The following is a 16,805-nucleotide window of genomic DNA, read 5'->3' on the forward strand; positions in this document are numbered from 1 at the left end:
GACATCACAACTCATCTGTAATTAGTTATCACAGTTAGTAGAGGCAGTGACCTCAAATCTATATGTTGGTAATAATGCCTTCCCTGTTGAGATGCACAGGGTGTAAGAGCCATCTGCTTGAGTAAAAGGTCCCGAGTGAAGGAACCCATCCAGGCATAGCTCAACAGGGAAGGCGACTATTGTTTTTATCACCCAGGTTAATGTCCGGGGTTCTAAGGAACATTTTCTGATGGAAAAAGTGGGCAGAGACAGAATGCATAACCTTGTTATTATATCATAAAGAACAACTGACAGGAAAGATTGTGTCCATGGAAATGCTGTCAGTGTTGTGCTCCAGGGGGAGCCTATCCTCTTTTTCCATGTCAGCCAGAGTGGCTGGAGGGCAATTCTGGCACAGGAACAAAGGCAGGAGCGCTTTGAGTTTTCTCATGGGAGGCAGGAGATCAGGATTCACTTTGGGGGTAGACACATGATCATGGGGTGGGTGAGAGCCAGATAAGTGTTAATGTAATAATAGAATTATGCACAGGTATTTATTTAGATATTGCAGATTTCCTTGTGTTCTACCTGGCAGGGAAACATAGCAATCAGAAGCCACAACATCACCAGGCTGGAAACAAAGAACCACAAGAGGCAAAGCAGCAGAAAACGGGCCTTTTCCTGCTTTCCACATGTCTCTGGAACAGCTTACTAACACATCTGGCCAATCGCTGATCGCTCAATGCAACCGTAATTCTCCTCCTCTGGAGGTTCCCCTTCTATAATGCTTCTTCTATTACAATCATCTCCTCTTCCATACCTGCACATTTACTTGCTATCTCCTGGGTTCATCCCCTATGCACAGCGCTACATTACTTGCCAGCTCGGTATATGCTTTATGAATGTCATACATACATACACACATGATTGCTAATAATACGTACATCTCTCATTTAAAATAGCTCTACATTGAGAACTGGTTTGTACTGGTGGAGGCACGGCAGAGCTATTTCAAGCCCAAGCAACATAATATTGGTGCCAAAGTACTGTGTGCATCCAACTACAGAGCAGAACATAAATAAATGTATCAATAAAAACTACAGATGGGTGGAAATTGCTTTTGGCAATTAAATGTATGCACAGGTACAGTACGGCTGGCACCTGCTGTTGCCAAATAAGCACGTGTCTGCAGCAGTAGTGTAAGGCACATTTCAAAGTGAAAAGTGAACTCCTGCACTCAATGTAAAGGAAGGTTCTGGGGTCTTGCAAACACCAATCGGCCTTCTCACCTTCCAAGTCTTCTTTCTCAAAGTGCGTTTTAAGAAGGGAGCGAGTTCCACCTCTGTCCACAACTGCCTCTTCATCGTTTCTCTGCACAATCAAAAAGGAAAAATAGGTTGATTCAGATCATGCAATAAAATTAATAATTCCAAGATTATAGCTTTTATGAATTTGTAGTGTGTGGGTAAGTGTACATTGGGCAACACCAATTACTTAATGGCTTGCAGAATACAAACATTTGACATTATGAAATGTACATACATATTTGATTTATTTTTTATAAAAGTATCTTTGGGATCTCCTCAATATAAGTAAAGATTTCTTATAAAAGGTTAGGAGATGCTTTGATGCCTAGATAAAAGATATAGTTTATGAGGAGATGGAGAAGAAATCGATCTATCTTTTTTGCACCTCTCCATTCCACCAGATAACTCTTCCCTATACAATAGCCCTGTTCTCCAAGTACCAGTGCTCTGGGGAAGAACATGGTGCGCCTCATATATATATATATATATACACCACAGCCTCAGCCACATGCCTGACAGTCCTATCATTTACTACATCCCATAAAGTGGGTGATTTCAGCTATGCCCCGGGCCTTGCCTCCTTGAAGGAGGGGGGCTCCATTAAAATACCTATCAGCCCACCAAAGTCTCCACAGTTTTTCCGTGAACCTATGGTTGTAGCACATTCTGCCTATACTTGCACGTGATCCTTGTGACAGAATGCCACCGGGTGAGGGAATAAAAGCCCTGGCTTTTTTGTATTTTATAAAATAATACAATTATGGGGGTAATTCTGTTTCTGAAAGGGGAGTCTGCTAATCAGACCCCTCTTCATAAAGATACATGCAAAAGCATAGTGCATACATGTGCCCTTTCTGCACCAGTCTCTTTACAAATGAAACACCTGCATAGGGCAGGTTGAAAGTTCCTATGTGCATTCCTGGCAAGCTGCTGTGTCCTACATTCTCTGCAGCCAGAGGAGAGATATTAACGTCTGCACCTCTGATTACAAACGTAATAATGGTTGCCTTATCTGTCTGGTGGCAGGTTAATCTATACAAATAAAATATACCTGTTGATGGTATAGTGGCAGATAAGAGCACGCAAATATTGAAGCCACATCAATCTTATATTATACAAGTGTCAGCTCTGTTAATCCAGCCAAGCTATTTGAGAGCAATGTGTATTCATGGCAGCCTGACCATCTACACTGCTCCCAGTTAGACACTAGACATGATTTGGGCCTCCTTTGATCCCCCAGGAGGAAGGGTAAGACCTTCTCTTATGGCCTGAGGAGTTCCCCCCATGGGATCTGCGGGGAACACTGCTACAAATGGGAACTCACATAACAAAGGCCAGTCTCACATTGGGGTACTGCACACCAAAAGGCCTTTGAAGCTGAAACCATGTTATTGAGGTGGAGTTCATGTTTTCCTGTGGCACTCTCTTTCCGTACTGTCCTCTCCATTTGCAGAACAAGGCACTCTGCATATGATGCAAGAGGGCAAGTGCCATGTGTTACAGCAACAGGGATTGGACCCATTACAGCAGGCTTGGTGCTTTCCAAACCCCTGGAAGGTTTACCTGTACCAGGAGGGTGTTTTCCACTCCTTGATTGATAAATGTCCGGCCCATCAAGAGAAGTACAATACAATTTTGTACCACTATTGGGAGTGCAAGCCATTCCAAAGTCTGCTGCCATAGCAGTGACGACAAAAAGCATTCAAGGCAGAGGGGAGTGAGTGCTGTCCCCAGTGAACAATGGGTTAATGCTCTGAGTGTTTGGTGACTGTGGTTCCTTCAAATGTCCTGCTATTACTCATAATGATCGCTGCCCTGTCAGAACACGTGATGTTCCGATTCAAGCATTAACAGAACATATGCTTTTCTCACTATTATACATCATCAAGGGCCCCAAACCACTAACTGTCCAGCATCCTTCTCTTCAAGATAAAAATTGATTTTTAATATGCAGTATGAAATGGAAAATCAAATACGACTTACACTAATGCAGTAACTAGTAAACAAACAAGTAAGACTGTTGTGCAATATAACAGATCCCAGTGAATAGCATAATAGGCATAGGAGGTCGAAGGGATCCAGTTTATTATTGGCCATGTCTTCATAGATGCATGTTCTCAATATCTGTCCAATACGCTGAGGGAGATGGCAGCTCCTCTGCAGCCTATCAACGTGGAGCATATCTAGAAATATGTATGCAGTCGTTTTGAGGCATTACAGAAGGCTTCCATAGGCATTGTAGTCATTTCTAGCAGCCAAAAATGTATTGCTGGAATGAGATCTGTGCTCCATTTCTGGAGGATACAATGTTTGGCAACCATGAGGACCATTGAAGCCCATCTATTCCATTGTTTGGACAATCCCTTTCGTATTGATAGGCCATGTCGCTTGACTACCTTGTCTGCCAGCAGACATGTGTTGCCTAGAATGTGCTTCAATTCCTTGCTAACGTCATCCCAGAATGGCTTCAGGTCTATAAAGGTTAATGATGAGAGGGATGGGCAATACAGTCCGCTACAAGCCTCCAACATGTATCCCTTCCAATGTGCCAAGCTTGATGCAGCCTACAGTGAGTCAAGCACCTAATAGTAGAATGCCGTATTGTGTAAGCTTCGGTCTGGCTTCTCTGAGCCTTCAATATGATGTCAGTACACAGTCCAATTGCTTTTTAGTAAATTGCCAGTCAAGTTCATGCTTTCGTTAACAATTCAGAAGTTAGGCTACGGTAGATGCCATGGCTGAGGTTGCTGTACTATGCCGAGGACATTTCTCAGGTTTCGCCCCGTTTTGGGAACAGATTGATAATCGGGGGAAACTGGAAATTGGCATTGTCAGGGTAAGGATAGCGTTCTTTAATCAGTTTATTTCAGTCGTACAAATTGCCAAAAATGTCTCCTAACCAACTGAGAGCGTTTTGGTGAAATCACAAAAGTCAACATGGCATTTGGGTCTGTATCCCAAACATCGCTGATATATATCATGCCATTTAAATTCCACTCATCTCAAAAAAACGGTGTTCCTCTGATCTTCAACCAATGATCGTTGCAAAAGGGAGTCTCAAAAGGGAGTCTCGAGATGATGTCAATATTGGGGATCCTTTGTACCTCTGCCCAGCGGCGCCTAGTGAACTCTAAGTTCAGGTGCTTAATTGTGTTAAATCACATTCCATCCAGCAGCTATTTGTATAATCTGGAATTGTAAAGACATTTCTATGTGAAACCATATAGGCTTACAAAGACCATTGTGGAAAACGGCATTGACTGATGAGAACTGGAAAAACAAGCAATAGAATTCACTATTTGTTCATCTGAGCATACCCAATGAGTGGTTGGTATACAATTTGTTTATCTAGATCACAATTTGGTATCAGAGCAGACAAATAATGTGCATGCCTTATTAATCTGGGACAGCCATGTATGGTCTGGTTTTAGGGGGAGCATGTTGAGATGTGGACCTATAGTCTCCTTGACCACCAACACGCTCCCAAGGGAAATAGCCTTATTGTGTCCCACCTGGTCGTATCTATGGACATATCTTGCCACACTGAGCACAGATTGTTGGGGATAATATATCATGAGCCCTATTTTAGCATGATGTACACATATTTAATCCCATTGCAACCAGTGAAATGAAGATCCACGTATATCTACTTTAGTGGTCACTCTGGAAATGGAATGTGGTCCTCTGTTCTGACAATTCATTTTATAGCCAGAGAAGTTGGTGAAGTTGTCTGCTGTGTGCATGGCTTCTATGATGGTTTATACTGAGTCAGTGCGTGCTAATAGAATGAGGGTTGTCACACACACTTTATGGAAGAGTGATCGATAATGGCAATTCATTGTGATCTCAGAGTAGAAATCGCAATGGAATTAGGGAACACCCATGACCATTACAAGTAACTCTGGCAGTAGGATTAGTGCATTACAATTTGACTTTTTGTCAAAGAATGCATTACCTAGATGGAATTCGGAGATAGGCAAACATGTACCCTAACTCAACCACGTCAAAGGTTGTGTCAATATGTAGAGACAAAGCTAATGTTGGCAGTCACTGCATTTTCTGCCTGCCAAAAAAAAGTGGTAGGTCTATGACATCCCTTGCCACCCTGCACAGAACATACCCAATCTAACAAGTGCGTATCCAAAATCATGACAAGAACATTGATGAATCACAGGGGACTAAAACTGCAACATCTAGCATTGATCTAATATTGTCCCTATCATGTTTTAGGATTACTGAAATAATACTCTACAAATTCCTGCATATGTGTGCCCACCCCTTTTCTGCATCACACACCTTGACAAATAAGGGAATTAACCATGTGTCGCTCATCTTATAAAACTCTAGTGGGAATACATTTTGAACTGCGGATGGCATTTCAATCTTGTTTCATCTCCTATTTGATATTGGTGCTTCTAGAAATTATTGGCTGTCAGCAATTAGTCTGGATAGTTAGAATGTGTCCATTTTATTTATTTCTATTGCATTTATTAGACATTTGTTTGGCGCCTTTAGATATGGGTTTCCAGGAGCCACAAGACAAGATGGGGGAGGAGGGAGAAGGGAATCAAAAACTAAAACAACAAAAACGGTTATATTGGCCTTGTGACAATCATACCATACAAGGGCATGAAAAGGTGGAAAGTGCAAGGGGAGGGGGTGAGGGAGAAGTGCAGGAGTGGGGTTCTCCCAATGGTGGGGTGCCGGGCAAGTGCTGTGGGGTGCCAAGGTGGCAAGTGCCAGGGGAGAGGGTGGAATGGGAGGAAGAGTGCCGTGGACAGGGAAGACCAGTTTGGCTATTCCAGGGAAAGGGGCACGAAGACAAGTGCTGAGAAGGGAAGCTGGAGGGACTGGTAGAGGGTGGTCTGGCCCCTGAATGACTCTGAAGGGACCAGGCTACAGTCGCAGTGGCAGATGGAGAGTTACCTCGGGAGGGGTGAGGGAAGAAGAGGAGAAAAGGAAAGTCTTGAGAAGTTTCCAGAATTTAAGAAGATCAAGCCTGAGCAGGGATAGAGGCAGTTCCAGAGGGAGGAGCCAGCCAAGGAAAGGGTTCCACCTCCCACTCTCTGCTTGGAGAATCATTTGATCTGCATTTCTGCATTGGTTGTGAGGGGTGGTGGGCTCCAAACTCTTTAATGAGTCATAGAAAGCTGCAGATGCCTCAGATAGTTCTGCTGGATTAGGGACACTTTGGTCATTCTATTTAACCAGAAATGGGACACTAATGGAGGCTTTCAAAATTTTAAGCTAGAAGGTTTAGAGTCCCCATGCTTTTTCTCCCAGTTCTCATGATTCTGTTTAACCCAAAACAAAGCAAGTTCAGCTGGCCTGATAAAACAGTGTTCTGTTGTCTCCTCTGGCACAGGCTTTAAAAGAGAAACCGAGGGTTCGAGGAGGAAACTCAATCTGCATTTAGAGGCAGGTAACTTTCTATGCTGGCTGTATGAGTAGTCAATGCCAGGTCCAGCAAGGTCAGTGGGTTAACAGAGAGATCCCCATGGTAACATCTGGTTACCTTGATTTAAAAGCTAAATCGATGTAATGTGAGAATCTATCTAGTACTGTTATTGTGGATGCAGGACTTGGATATGGAGGTGTTTTCTCTATATCTAGCGCTTACCAAGTGTAAATGTCATACCTGCTTTTGATCCTCCATTATATCGTTCAAGATTCTTCCGTACCTGTGGGCAGATCGTTCTGGTTTACCTTAGAACTACACAACTAGGTTATTTACTAATTTTCAGTTTCCACCCAGAGCCAAGAGATGATTTATGCTAGAAGGAGAAGAAACCCATCTAGGAATAATGTGGTGCATATACTGAGGAAGTCAATCATTTATCGTTACCCACTTCTATTTATAGTGGGTGATAACCTGCCCTCTCCATCTAACCAGGTCTAGAGAACCTTGCATCATAGGAATGTATTAAATAAAAATGCAACCACATTCCCCTGCAATTTACGTTCATAAACTACTTCCCAACCAAGACCCTATGTAATCTTACAGTTTACCCTTTTTCGAAAAATGTTTCTTATAAATGTGCTATATCCGATTTCTTGGACCTTAAATAATGTAAACATTATTTTTCACAAGGTTATTGAGTCTATTCATATTCATGGAACTAATGCTGAATCTTTCATGTAGGGAAGTGTGAAATGTGATCATGATCTATTTCGGGCTATAAATAGGAGACCAGCCGAGTGCTGCTATAAGATCATTGCATCCTGAGGAATGATGGTTTAGACAAGAAGAGTGAGTAATTAGTATTAATGAACAACTACATCTTTGAACGAGGGGATGCTTTATCACGTCTCCTCATCCATCCCAGGACAGCTAAAGCAGAGTACATAAATTGTTGGTTAAAAAGAGATGGCTTGGTGCTTGAGATCGGAGCCAGGTTGCAGAAACATTGGAGGTGCCAACATTCATTCACAGCTGTTGTCCAGGAACGTGGCTCAAAGTCACAACCAGTCCAAAGGGGGACATCTTGACTGTGTTGCATATCTTGCCAGAGACATAGAGGACAGGGGGTTGACACAGTACATAGGGCCAGACTTGCCGGAAAGATGGATAACTGTCAGGCTGGTGTTCCTTTAATATGTGGATGAGGCTCTGCTGCTTCCAGCAGTGAACACAATTGATAAAGAGTGTGTTATTCTGTGGCAGATCGTTTGCAAATGTCTGACTGTTGTATTGACGCTACCCATCTTTCCAGTGATTTCTTGCAGGTGAGCATTTTCCAGCAGTTCTTCCTGCACTAAGATGGGTAGTGCTGGTCGAGGTGAGTGTGTCCATGGCTTTTCACTTCGGTGCATCAAAATATTCTTTAAGGTCAGGTAGGTCAGCCAGGTCAGAGAATCCACTTCTTCTGCTGTTCCTGGTCACAAGAATCTGTACTGGGTCAAGTTATTATTATGACTATTACTCTAGGGAGGGTATTTATTGAGCTTGGACCTAGCTTCAGGAAGCAATAGAGTACTTTGCAAATCATAGGGGGATGTACATGGCAAGGGAAGCAATAGAACAGAGCAGGGCTCTAACAATGCTGGAGGGGGAGAGGAAATTTGGAAGCAAGAGATCTACAAGCAATCAGGGGAGGAAACAGGGGAACAGATCACCCAGTCTCAGGTTAGGTGGGAGTGGAGGGCGATGTGGACCTAGTGGTTAGGCAAAAGCAATTCCTTGAAGAGTGGGGTATTGAGCTCCATTGTTAATTGTAGAAGCGAGAAGGTGAGCATGCAGTTGGTGGGGAGGAGGTTTCAGAGTCTGAGGTATAGACAGAGGGGGCCTGTCTTCCTGCTCTTTCCTTCCTGCAAGGGCGGAGTTCAAGTCTGCACATGTCCTTGTTTCTGGCAGATCGTAATCCTCCAGAAATGCCCAGATTCTCAGCATTTAATGCCTTGTAGATGATGGATTAGGATATGAAGGTAATTTGTGCTTGCAGCAGGAGCCAGTGCAGCTTGACGAGGGCCAGGTGTAGTCCATAATTAATCTATAATTAAGTTCCCATTTTCTTCACACCTAAGAAGTTCTTCTGTTTGCACATTGTTACTTTCAAGAAGTCTGCTGGTATATGTATTTTGTGATTACCAAACTAGAAGAGATAATATGTCTTTGTGAGCTGCCACGTCCTTCTGGTAAGGTGATTCTTAGAACGCAGGTGATAAATGGTTTGGGCACATGCTTTCTGGCAAGGGAGCATGAACCACACTCTTGTGGGTGTTCAGGATTACCAGATTGGGTGTGCATGTGTAATCAAGTAATGTAAGCAGCCATTTTCCAAGAATCCAATGGAATCTTGCCTTTCCATATTTTCCAGTATACTAAGAAGGTAATTGTTTTCTCTGTAAATGTAGCCATCCAGGTAATTATTAGCATTGGACATTTCTAAGGGTTTGTTTTGTAGTTGCCCACTGTCCTTCCTCTTGTCCTCCACGTTAAGAAACATGATCCACAAAGTAAATAAACAAACCAGCATGTTTCTTCATGCCATCTCATCTCTTTTAAGTTCAGCTTGTGCCTCCATGGTTTGAGTATTTATGGCACCTACAATCTAGTGAAGGGCCACCGTTTGTGGAAGTAGTTGTTGAAGAAAGACTGGTTGGATGGGTCTCCTATTGTGTTAGATTGTCTTGGCCCAACACAGTGTTACACTCACCTGGTCTCTGCGGAGGCGTTGGGGCATCGTTGCAGCCCTCCCTGAACTTGATCCACCCCCTTTAGGCCTCTCTCTCAGTAGAAAAGAAGTGAGCGGTGGTACGTGGTGATACTGCTTCTGCGTGGAGATAAGTGTGTGTGAGTGCGTCAATCTGTGATTGTTGTACCTCTCGAACCCTTCACTCCAAAGTATGGTTTCTGTGAGCATACGCCAGCCCATAAAGCTCACCTGTGACTATGCTCCTCCTTAAGATTGGTAAGTCTTTCTTGAGCTCTTGTGATGCTGTTTGTTCTGTTTAATGTCTTTATATGTTGCTACTATTTATGCCCGCAATAATGTCTCTCTTCTGTTTTCTTCCCTTAGATGGAGATGCAGCCTCAATGCAGCTGTGAGACGCGAGACGCAGCGAGATGGAAGATGGATGCTACCACAATGTTCGACAGCAGGTAAGTGATGGTTTAAGGAAAAGCGTGAAGTATGGCGAAGTGCAACCTTAAACTGACTGTTTTTTCGATGTCTAACCTTGTCTTCTGTTTTTCCTTGCAGGCGCTGCTGTCGACGATGGAGCGTATCGTGCTGCAATGCCAAGATGAAGATTTCGGCGTTCTGGAAAGTGTAAAGATGAATACTTGGTTCGCCGAAGAGATGTACAGGTAAGAACAGCTTCCCCCAGTTCGTAAGTATGCTGGCAGGAAGCAGGATGTCCAGGAAGCAGGATCTTCGAAGGTATGATGACATCAGGCGACGGTGAGCGTTACGCTGCTTGCAAGTGCAGAATCACACGAAGCGTCTGTCTTGAGGATTGGGGCAGCTTATATACCTGAGATCATGGGCACGCCCATTAGGGCTGGCTTACCAGTCACACCCTGCCACTCCTAGAGAGTGAGCATGTGCAAAGGCAATCCATTAGCTGCCACACCCAAGAATACACTTGGGGCTGCTTAATGGATGGAATGTTCAAGGTTAATGCATCTGAAGTAATATGTCCATAATAAAAGCTTTTTGGTGTTAAATGGATGTTTACTTTTGTTCACGAGCCTGGCGCCAAAGGCGCCAGTACAGTGTCACCCAGGTCTCCTGTACATGCGACCCCTGCATGCCTGTGCCCCTGACTTCATGACCATGACATTACTCCCCCTCAAGGCCCCTCTCAAGGGTGGTTCTCATCCCGGTCCTGGTTTGCAATGGAACTGTCTGATTAAACGCAGGGCATGGACATGTTCACTGGGTTCCCAAGTTCGGTCTTGAGGTCCATAACCTTTCCAGTCAATTAGGTAATGCAATTTTGATCGAACCACCCAGGGGTCCAGGATGGATTTGACTTCATATTCTGGTTCTCCATCTATTACTTCGGGCTCTGGCAGAGAACTAAATCGTGTATTGGATATCATTGGTTTGAGGAGAGAGACATGAAATACGGGGCGAATTTTCATGTGAGATGGTAACTCCAATTTCATGGTGACTGGATTCATTATGGACTTTATAGAAGAGGGGCCCAGGTATCATGGGAGGAAAGCTCTTGGCCCCTTCAGGGGAATATATTTGGATGCTAACCACACCTTTTCTCCAATCTGGTAGGCAGGAGTTTCCTTCCAATTTCGATCAGCAAACAGTTTTTGTCTTTCCTTAGTCTTGGTCAGATGCTCTGTCGCCTCCTTAAGAACTTGAGTGATGTTTTATGCAAGTTTTTTATGGCTGGCATTTCCAGGGTATCGGGTGGATCAAATACTGATGAACTTGGATGTCTTCCGTGCACAGTGTAGGATGGTGTTTGCCGTGTGCTTGTGTGAACTGAGTTGTTGCATGCATACTGAGCTATCCAGAGTATATTTTTCCAAGAATCCTCGGACTGTTGCAAAATACACCTGAGATATTGCTCTATAGCTTGGTTGGTTCGTTCAGTTTGCCCATCAGTTTGTGGGTGATGGCTTGTGGACAACTGGAGATTGAGTTTGGCAATCGTACAACACTTTCTCCAAAAGGCAGAAACAAATTGAGTTCCGCGATCAGATAATAATATTTATGGAAATCCATGCAATCAAACAATTTGCTCTAGGAACACAGAAGCGAGAGCTGACGCAGTTGAGAGTCCCTTCAGAGGGATGAAATGGGCCATTTTGGAGAATAAATCCACAACGACTAATATGGTGTTGTATCCAATGCAGGGTGGAAGATCCGTGATGAAGTCCATCGACAGGGTATGCCAAGGTGCTGGCGGTACTGTTAGGGGATGCAGTAAGCGAGCGGGGTTCTGTTTCTGAGACTTGTGTTGTGCACAGGCACCACAGGTTTCAATAAATTGGGCAATGTCTTTTTGCCAGGTTGGCCACCAGTCGTTTTGAAATACCTTAGCCTGAGTTTTGGCTACTCCTGGGTGTACTTCCACTAATGAATCGTGGTAATTTGTGATGATTTGCTTTTGCAGTTCTTGGTCTTGGACATATAATCGTCCTTGGAAATAGGGTAGATTGTCTTTGATGGTGAACTGGTCAACTTTTAACAGCCAAATGTTATGTTGATTGATCCATCGGGGATTGCAAACTGGTTCTTTGGTCATCCACACATGTGGTGGCAGCTTTTCTGGTTTGAAACCTTTCCTCAGGAATTATGTTCACTGGGTTGGATGCTGTAAAAGGCTCTTTTTCTTCACTCATGCGTGATAGAGCGTCTGTTTTCCCATTGCGTACTCCAGGTCTATATGTGATAATAAAATCGTATTCCGTGAAAAAGAGAGCCCAACAAAGTTGATGCGATGATTGTGCTTTGGCGGTTTTCAAGTATTGCAAGTTACGGTGGTCCGTGATGACAGTGACCGTATGTCTCGTCCCAAGAAGATAATGTTTCCAGGCCTTGAATGCTGCTTTAATTGCCAGTAATTCCTTATCTGTGATTGCGTAGTTCAACGGGACTAGAATGCAATGGGGTGTAGTTGTCCTGTTTCAGGGTATCGTTGTGACAATACTTTTCGCGTGGCTATTTTTGAAGCATCTGTCTCAACTATGTAAGGTAGGTCTGGTCGTGGGTGTCGAAGGACTGGTGCTGTAGTGAATGCTAGCTTCAACTTCTGGAAGGCTTCTTCAGCTTCTGTCGACCAATGGAACTTTTGATTTTTCTTTAACAAGGAGGTAATTGGATGTACAATTTGTGAAAACCCAGGTATAAACTGACGGTAAAAGTTGGCAAATCGAGCACACTTTGCACTCCTTTCGTGGAGGTTGGAAAGGGCCATTGGAGGATTGCATCCACCTTTCGTGTATCCATATGTACACCTTGTGGTGTGAGCATGAAACCGAGAAACTCGACTTCGGTTACATGGAAAAAACATTTTTCCAACTTGGCATAAAATTGGTGTTGTTGAAGCTTCTCTAAGACTGCCCGGACATGGCCTACACGTTCTTCCATGGAATTTGAGTAGATAAGAATGTCGTCAATGTAAACAAGCGCGCAAACGTCCAGTAGTTCACGGAGTACATCATTCATAAAGAATTGTAATGCCACGGGGGCATTGCATAGCTCGAAGGGCATGAGCTAGTATTCATAGACGCCGGGGTGAATTTTCATGTGAGATGGTAACTCCAATTTCATGGTGACTGGATTCATTATGGACTTTATAGAAGAGGGGCCCAGGTATCTTGGGAGGAAAGCTCTTGGCCCTTTCAGGGGAATATATTTGGATGCTAACCACACCTTTTCTCCAATCTGGTAGGTAGGAGTTTCCTTCCAATTTCGATCAGCAAACAGTTTTTGTCTTTCCTTAGTCTTGGTCAGATGCTCTGTCACCTCCTTAAGAACTTGAGTGATGTTTTATGCAAGTTTTTTATGGCTGGCATTTCCAGGGTATTGGGTGGATCAAATACTGATGAACTTGGATGTCTTCCGTGCACAGTGTAGGATGGTGTTTGCCGTGTGCTTGTGTGAACTGAGTTGTTGCATGCATACTGAGCTATCCAGAGTATATTTTTCCAAGAATCCTCGGACTGTTGCAAAATACACCTGAGATATTGCTCTATAGCTTGGTTGGTTCGTTCAGTTTGCCCATCAGTTTGTGGGTGATGGCTTGTGGACAACTGGAGATTGAGTTTGGCAATCGTACAACACTTTCTCCAAAAGGCAGAAACAAGTTGAGTTCCGCGATCAGATAATAATATTTATGGAAATCCATGCAATCGAACAATTTGCTCTAGGAACACAGAAGCGAGAGCTGACGCAGTTGAGAGTCCCTTCAGAGGGATGAAATGGGCCATTTTGGAGAATAAATCCACAACGACTAATATGGTGTTGTATCCATTGCAGGGTGGAAGATCCGTGATGAAGTCCATCAACAGGGTATGCCAAGGTGCTGGCGGTACTGTTAGGGGATGCAGTAAGCCAGCGGGGTTCTGTTTCTGAGACTTGTGTTGTGCACAGGCACCACAGGTTTCAATAAATTGGGCAATGTCTTTTTGCCAGGTTGGCCACCAGTCGTTTTGAAATACCTTAGCTTGAGTTTTGGCTACTCCTGGGTGTACTTCCACTAATGAATCGTGGTAATTTGTGATGATTTGATTTTGCAGTTCTTGGTCTTGGACATATAATCGTCCTTGGAAATAGGGTTGATTGTCTTTGATGGTGTACTGGTCAACTTTTAACAGCCAAATGTTATGTTGATTGATCCATCGGGGATTGCAAACTGGTTCTTTGGTCATCCACACACGTGGTGGCAGCTTTTCTGGTTTGAAACCTTTCCTCAGGAATTATGGCCACTGGGTTGGATGCTGTAAAAGGCTCTTTTTCTTCACTCATGCGTGATAGAGCGTCTGTTTTTCCCATTGCGTACTCCAGGTCTATATGTGATAATAAAATCGTATTCCGTGAAAAAGAGAGCCCAACAAAGTTGATGCGATGATTGTGCTTTGGCGGTTTTCAAGTATTGCAAGTTACGGTGGTCCGTGATGACAGTGACCGTATGTCTCGCCCCAAGAAGGTAATGTTTACAGGCCTTGAATGCTGCTTTAATTGCCAGTAATTCCTTATCTGTGATTGCGTAGTTCAACGGGACTAGAATGCAATGGGGTGTAGTTGTCCTGTTTCAGGGTATCGTTGTGACAATACTGCTCGCGTGGCTATTTTTGAAGCATCTGTCTCAACTATGTAAGGTAGGTCTGGTCGTGGGTGTCGAAGGACTGGTGCTGTAGTGAATGCTAGTTTCAACTTCTGGAAGGCTTCTTCAGCTTCTGTCGACCAATGGAATTTTTGATTTTTCTTTAACAAGGAGGTAATTGGATGTACAATTTGTGAAAACCCAGGTATAAACTGACGGTAAAAGTTGGCAAATCGAGCACACTTTGCACTCCTTTCGTGGAGGTTGGAAAGGGCCATTGGAGGATTGCATCCACCTTTCGTGTATCCATATGTACACCTTGTGGTGTGAGCATGAAAGCGAGAAACTCGACTTCGGTTACATGGAAAAAACATTTTTCCATCTTGGCATACAATTGGTGTTGTTGAAGCTTCTCTAAGACTGCCCGGACATGGCCTACACGTTCTTCCATGGAATTTGGGTAGATAAGAATGTCGTCAATGTAAACAAGAGCGCAAACGTCCAGTAGTTCACGGAGTACATCATTCATAAAGAATTGTAATGCCACGGGGGCATTGCATAGCTCGAAGGGCATGAGCTAGTATTCATAGATGCCGTACTTCGTGCGGAAGGCCGTTTTCCACTCGTCTCCCTCTTTTACTCTTACAAGATGGTATGCTCCTCTTAAATCCAGTTTTGTGTAGATTTGGGCATGTTTCACTTGGTCCAGGAGCTCTGGTATAAGTGGTAAAGGATATCGATTTTGTACTGTGATCTGATTGATGGCTCCATAGTCGATGCAAGTTCTTAAGTCGCCCTCCTTTTTAGGTACGAAAAATAAGGGCGAGGAGGCAGGTGACTTGGACGGCCGAATGAAACAGTTTGCCAGGTACTAATCCAGGTATGTTCTAAGATGCTGATTTTCCTGTTCTGTCAGAGCGTACATTCGGCTGCAAGGGATCTGGGCTCCGGGTTCAAGATCTATTTGACAATGGTAGGGTCTGTGCAGGAGCAGCACGTTGGCTTGCTCTTTTTTGAAGACATCCTGGTAATCTTGGTATTCAAGCGGTAAGGAGCTGATGAAGCCCAACACGATTCCTTTCTTCAGTTTCAGATTGGTGTAATCTTTTTTTGTAACATGTGTCGGCACAATCATGAGGAAATGTCAGAACTCGTTTTCGCCAGTCGATCGTAGGATTGTGGGTCTCCAGGCAGGGCATTCCCAATATCATCTGGAACTGAGGAGCACCAATGAGATCAAAAGTAATGTCCTCTTGATGCCCATCCTGGTACAGAAGCTTGACTTTCTCTGTGTATTGTGTCACCGGGACGGATGATAGCTGAGAACCATCCACAGCAGTGATGTTTTCCGATTTCTGCTTCTGTTGGAGAGGAAGGCCTATTCGGAGAGCCAAATCTTGGTCAATGTAGTTACCCACAGCCCTACAATCAATATATGCCTCCAAGGCATGTATGATTGATGGTTGCTTGTGATTCACCAAAAGCACTGGAAGGACGAGATGTGAGGTCTGTACGGATTCCTTTTTCATGCTCGACAAGTGGACCCCTACACTTGCCGGGCATTGGCGTTTCCTGAGTTCTCTTCTTTTTCTTCATCAGTTTTGTCTGTTGCCCCAACCATTTTCTTGGGTGGTTTTACCGGGCAGTCACGGAGGAAGTGACCTGCTTGTCCACAATATAAGCAAAGCTGTTGTTGTATTCTTTTTTCCCTTTCTGCTTTGGTAAGGGGACTTCGTAATCCACCTGTTTGAATTGGCTCAGACTGCTCATGTGGTTTAGTCTGATTCTCACAAGGTCGTATGTAAAATGACCGTCCCTCTGATCTAGCTCGATCCATTTTTCGATTCTGCAACCTATGATCGAGTTGCACCGTCAGGTCTATGTAGTCCGCACACCTCTCAGGGGGATTCACCACATGCGCCAACACATCCTTAAGATCTCCACGTAACCCTCAGTAAAAGATTGTAGTAGTCTCTCTTCTGGCCAGTTGGTCTGGGCTATGTGACGATTTAAGGTTGTAATATGGGTTAATAGATCTTGACTCCCTTGTCTGAGTGACAACAACTCGTTGTCCAGAGCTTGTCCTTGAGTATGACGCGCAAACAATTTCTCCATCTCATGTAGGAAATTCCCCAAGTTCCGGAGTAAAGGGTCATCTTGATTTACCAACGGTATAGACCAGTCCGCCGCACTACCGCCTAAATACGAGAGTACAATTGCCACTTTGGTTTGGTCATTAGGAAAGGCTCCTGGTCTGCACAAGAAATGAAGGCGACATTGGTT

At 44.0% G+C, this 16,805-nt stretch overlaps 1 protein-coding gene across 8 annotated transcripts in view; it reads right to left on the minus strand.

Moving 5' to 3' along the window:
* Positions 1–16,805, minus strand: part of SLC4A10 (solute carrier family 4 member 10) — a 1,479,043-nt gene that overhangs the window by 892,501 nt on the left and 569,737 nt on the right. For all 8 annotated transcript variants that reach the window (XM_069616332.1, XM_069616329.1, XM_069616333.1 and 5 more), the window contains exon 2: positions 1,269–1,350. In XM_069616332.1, the coding sequence (XP_069472433.1) occupies positions 1,269–1,350 (82 nt within the window). The remainder of the gene's footprint in view (positions 1–1,268; positions 1,351–16,805) is intronic.

This window comes from Ambystoma mexicanum, chromosome 9, assembly GCF_040938575.1.
Source record: "Ambystoma mexicanum isolate Mex_15411 chromosome 9, UKY_AmexF1_1, whole genome shotgun sequence".
Classification (NCBI taxonomy): Eukaryota; Metazoa; Chordata; class Amphibia; order Caudata; family Ambystomatidae; genus Ambystoma; species Ambystoma mexicanum.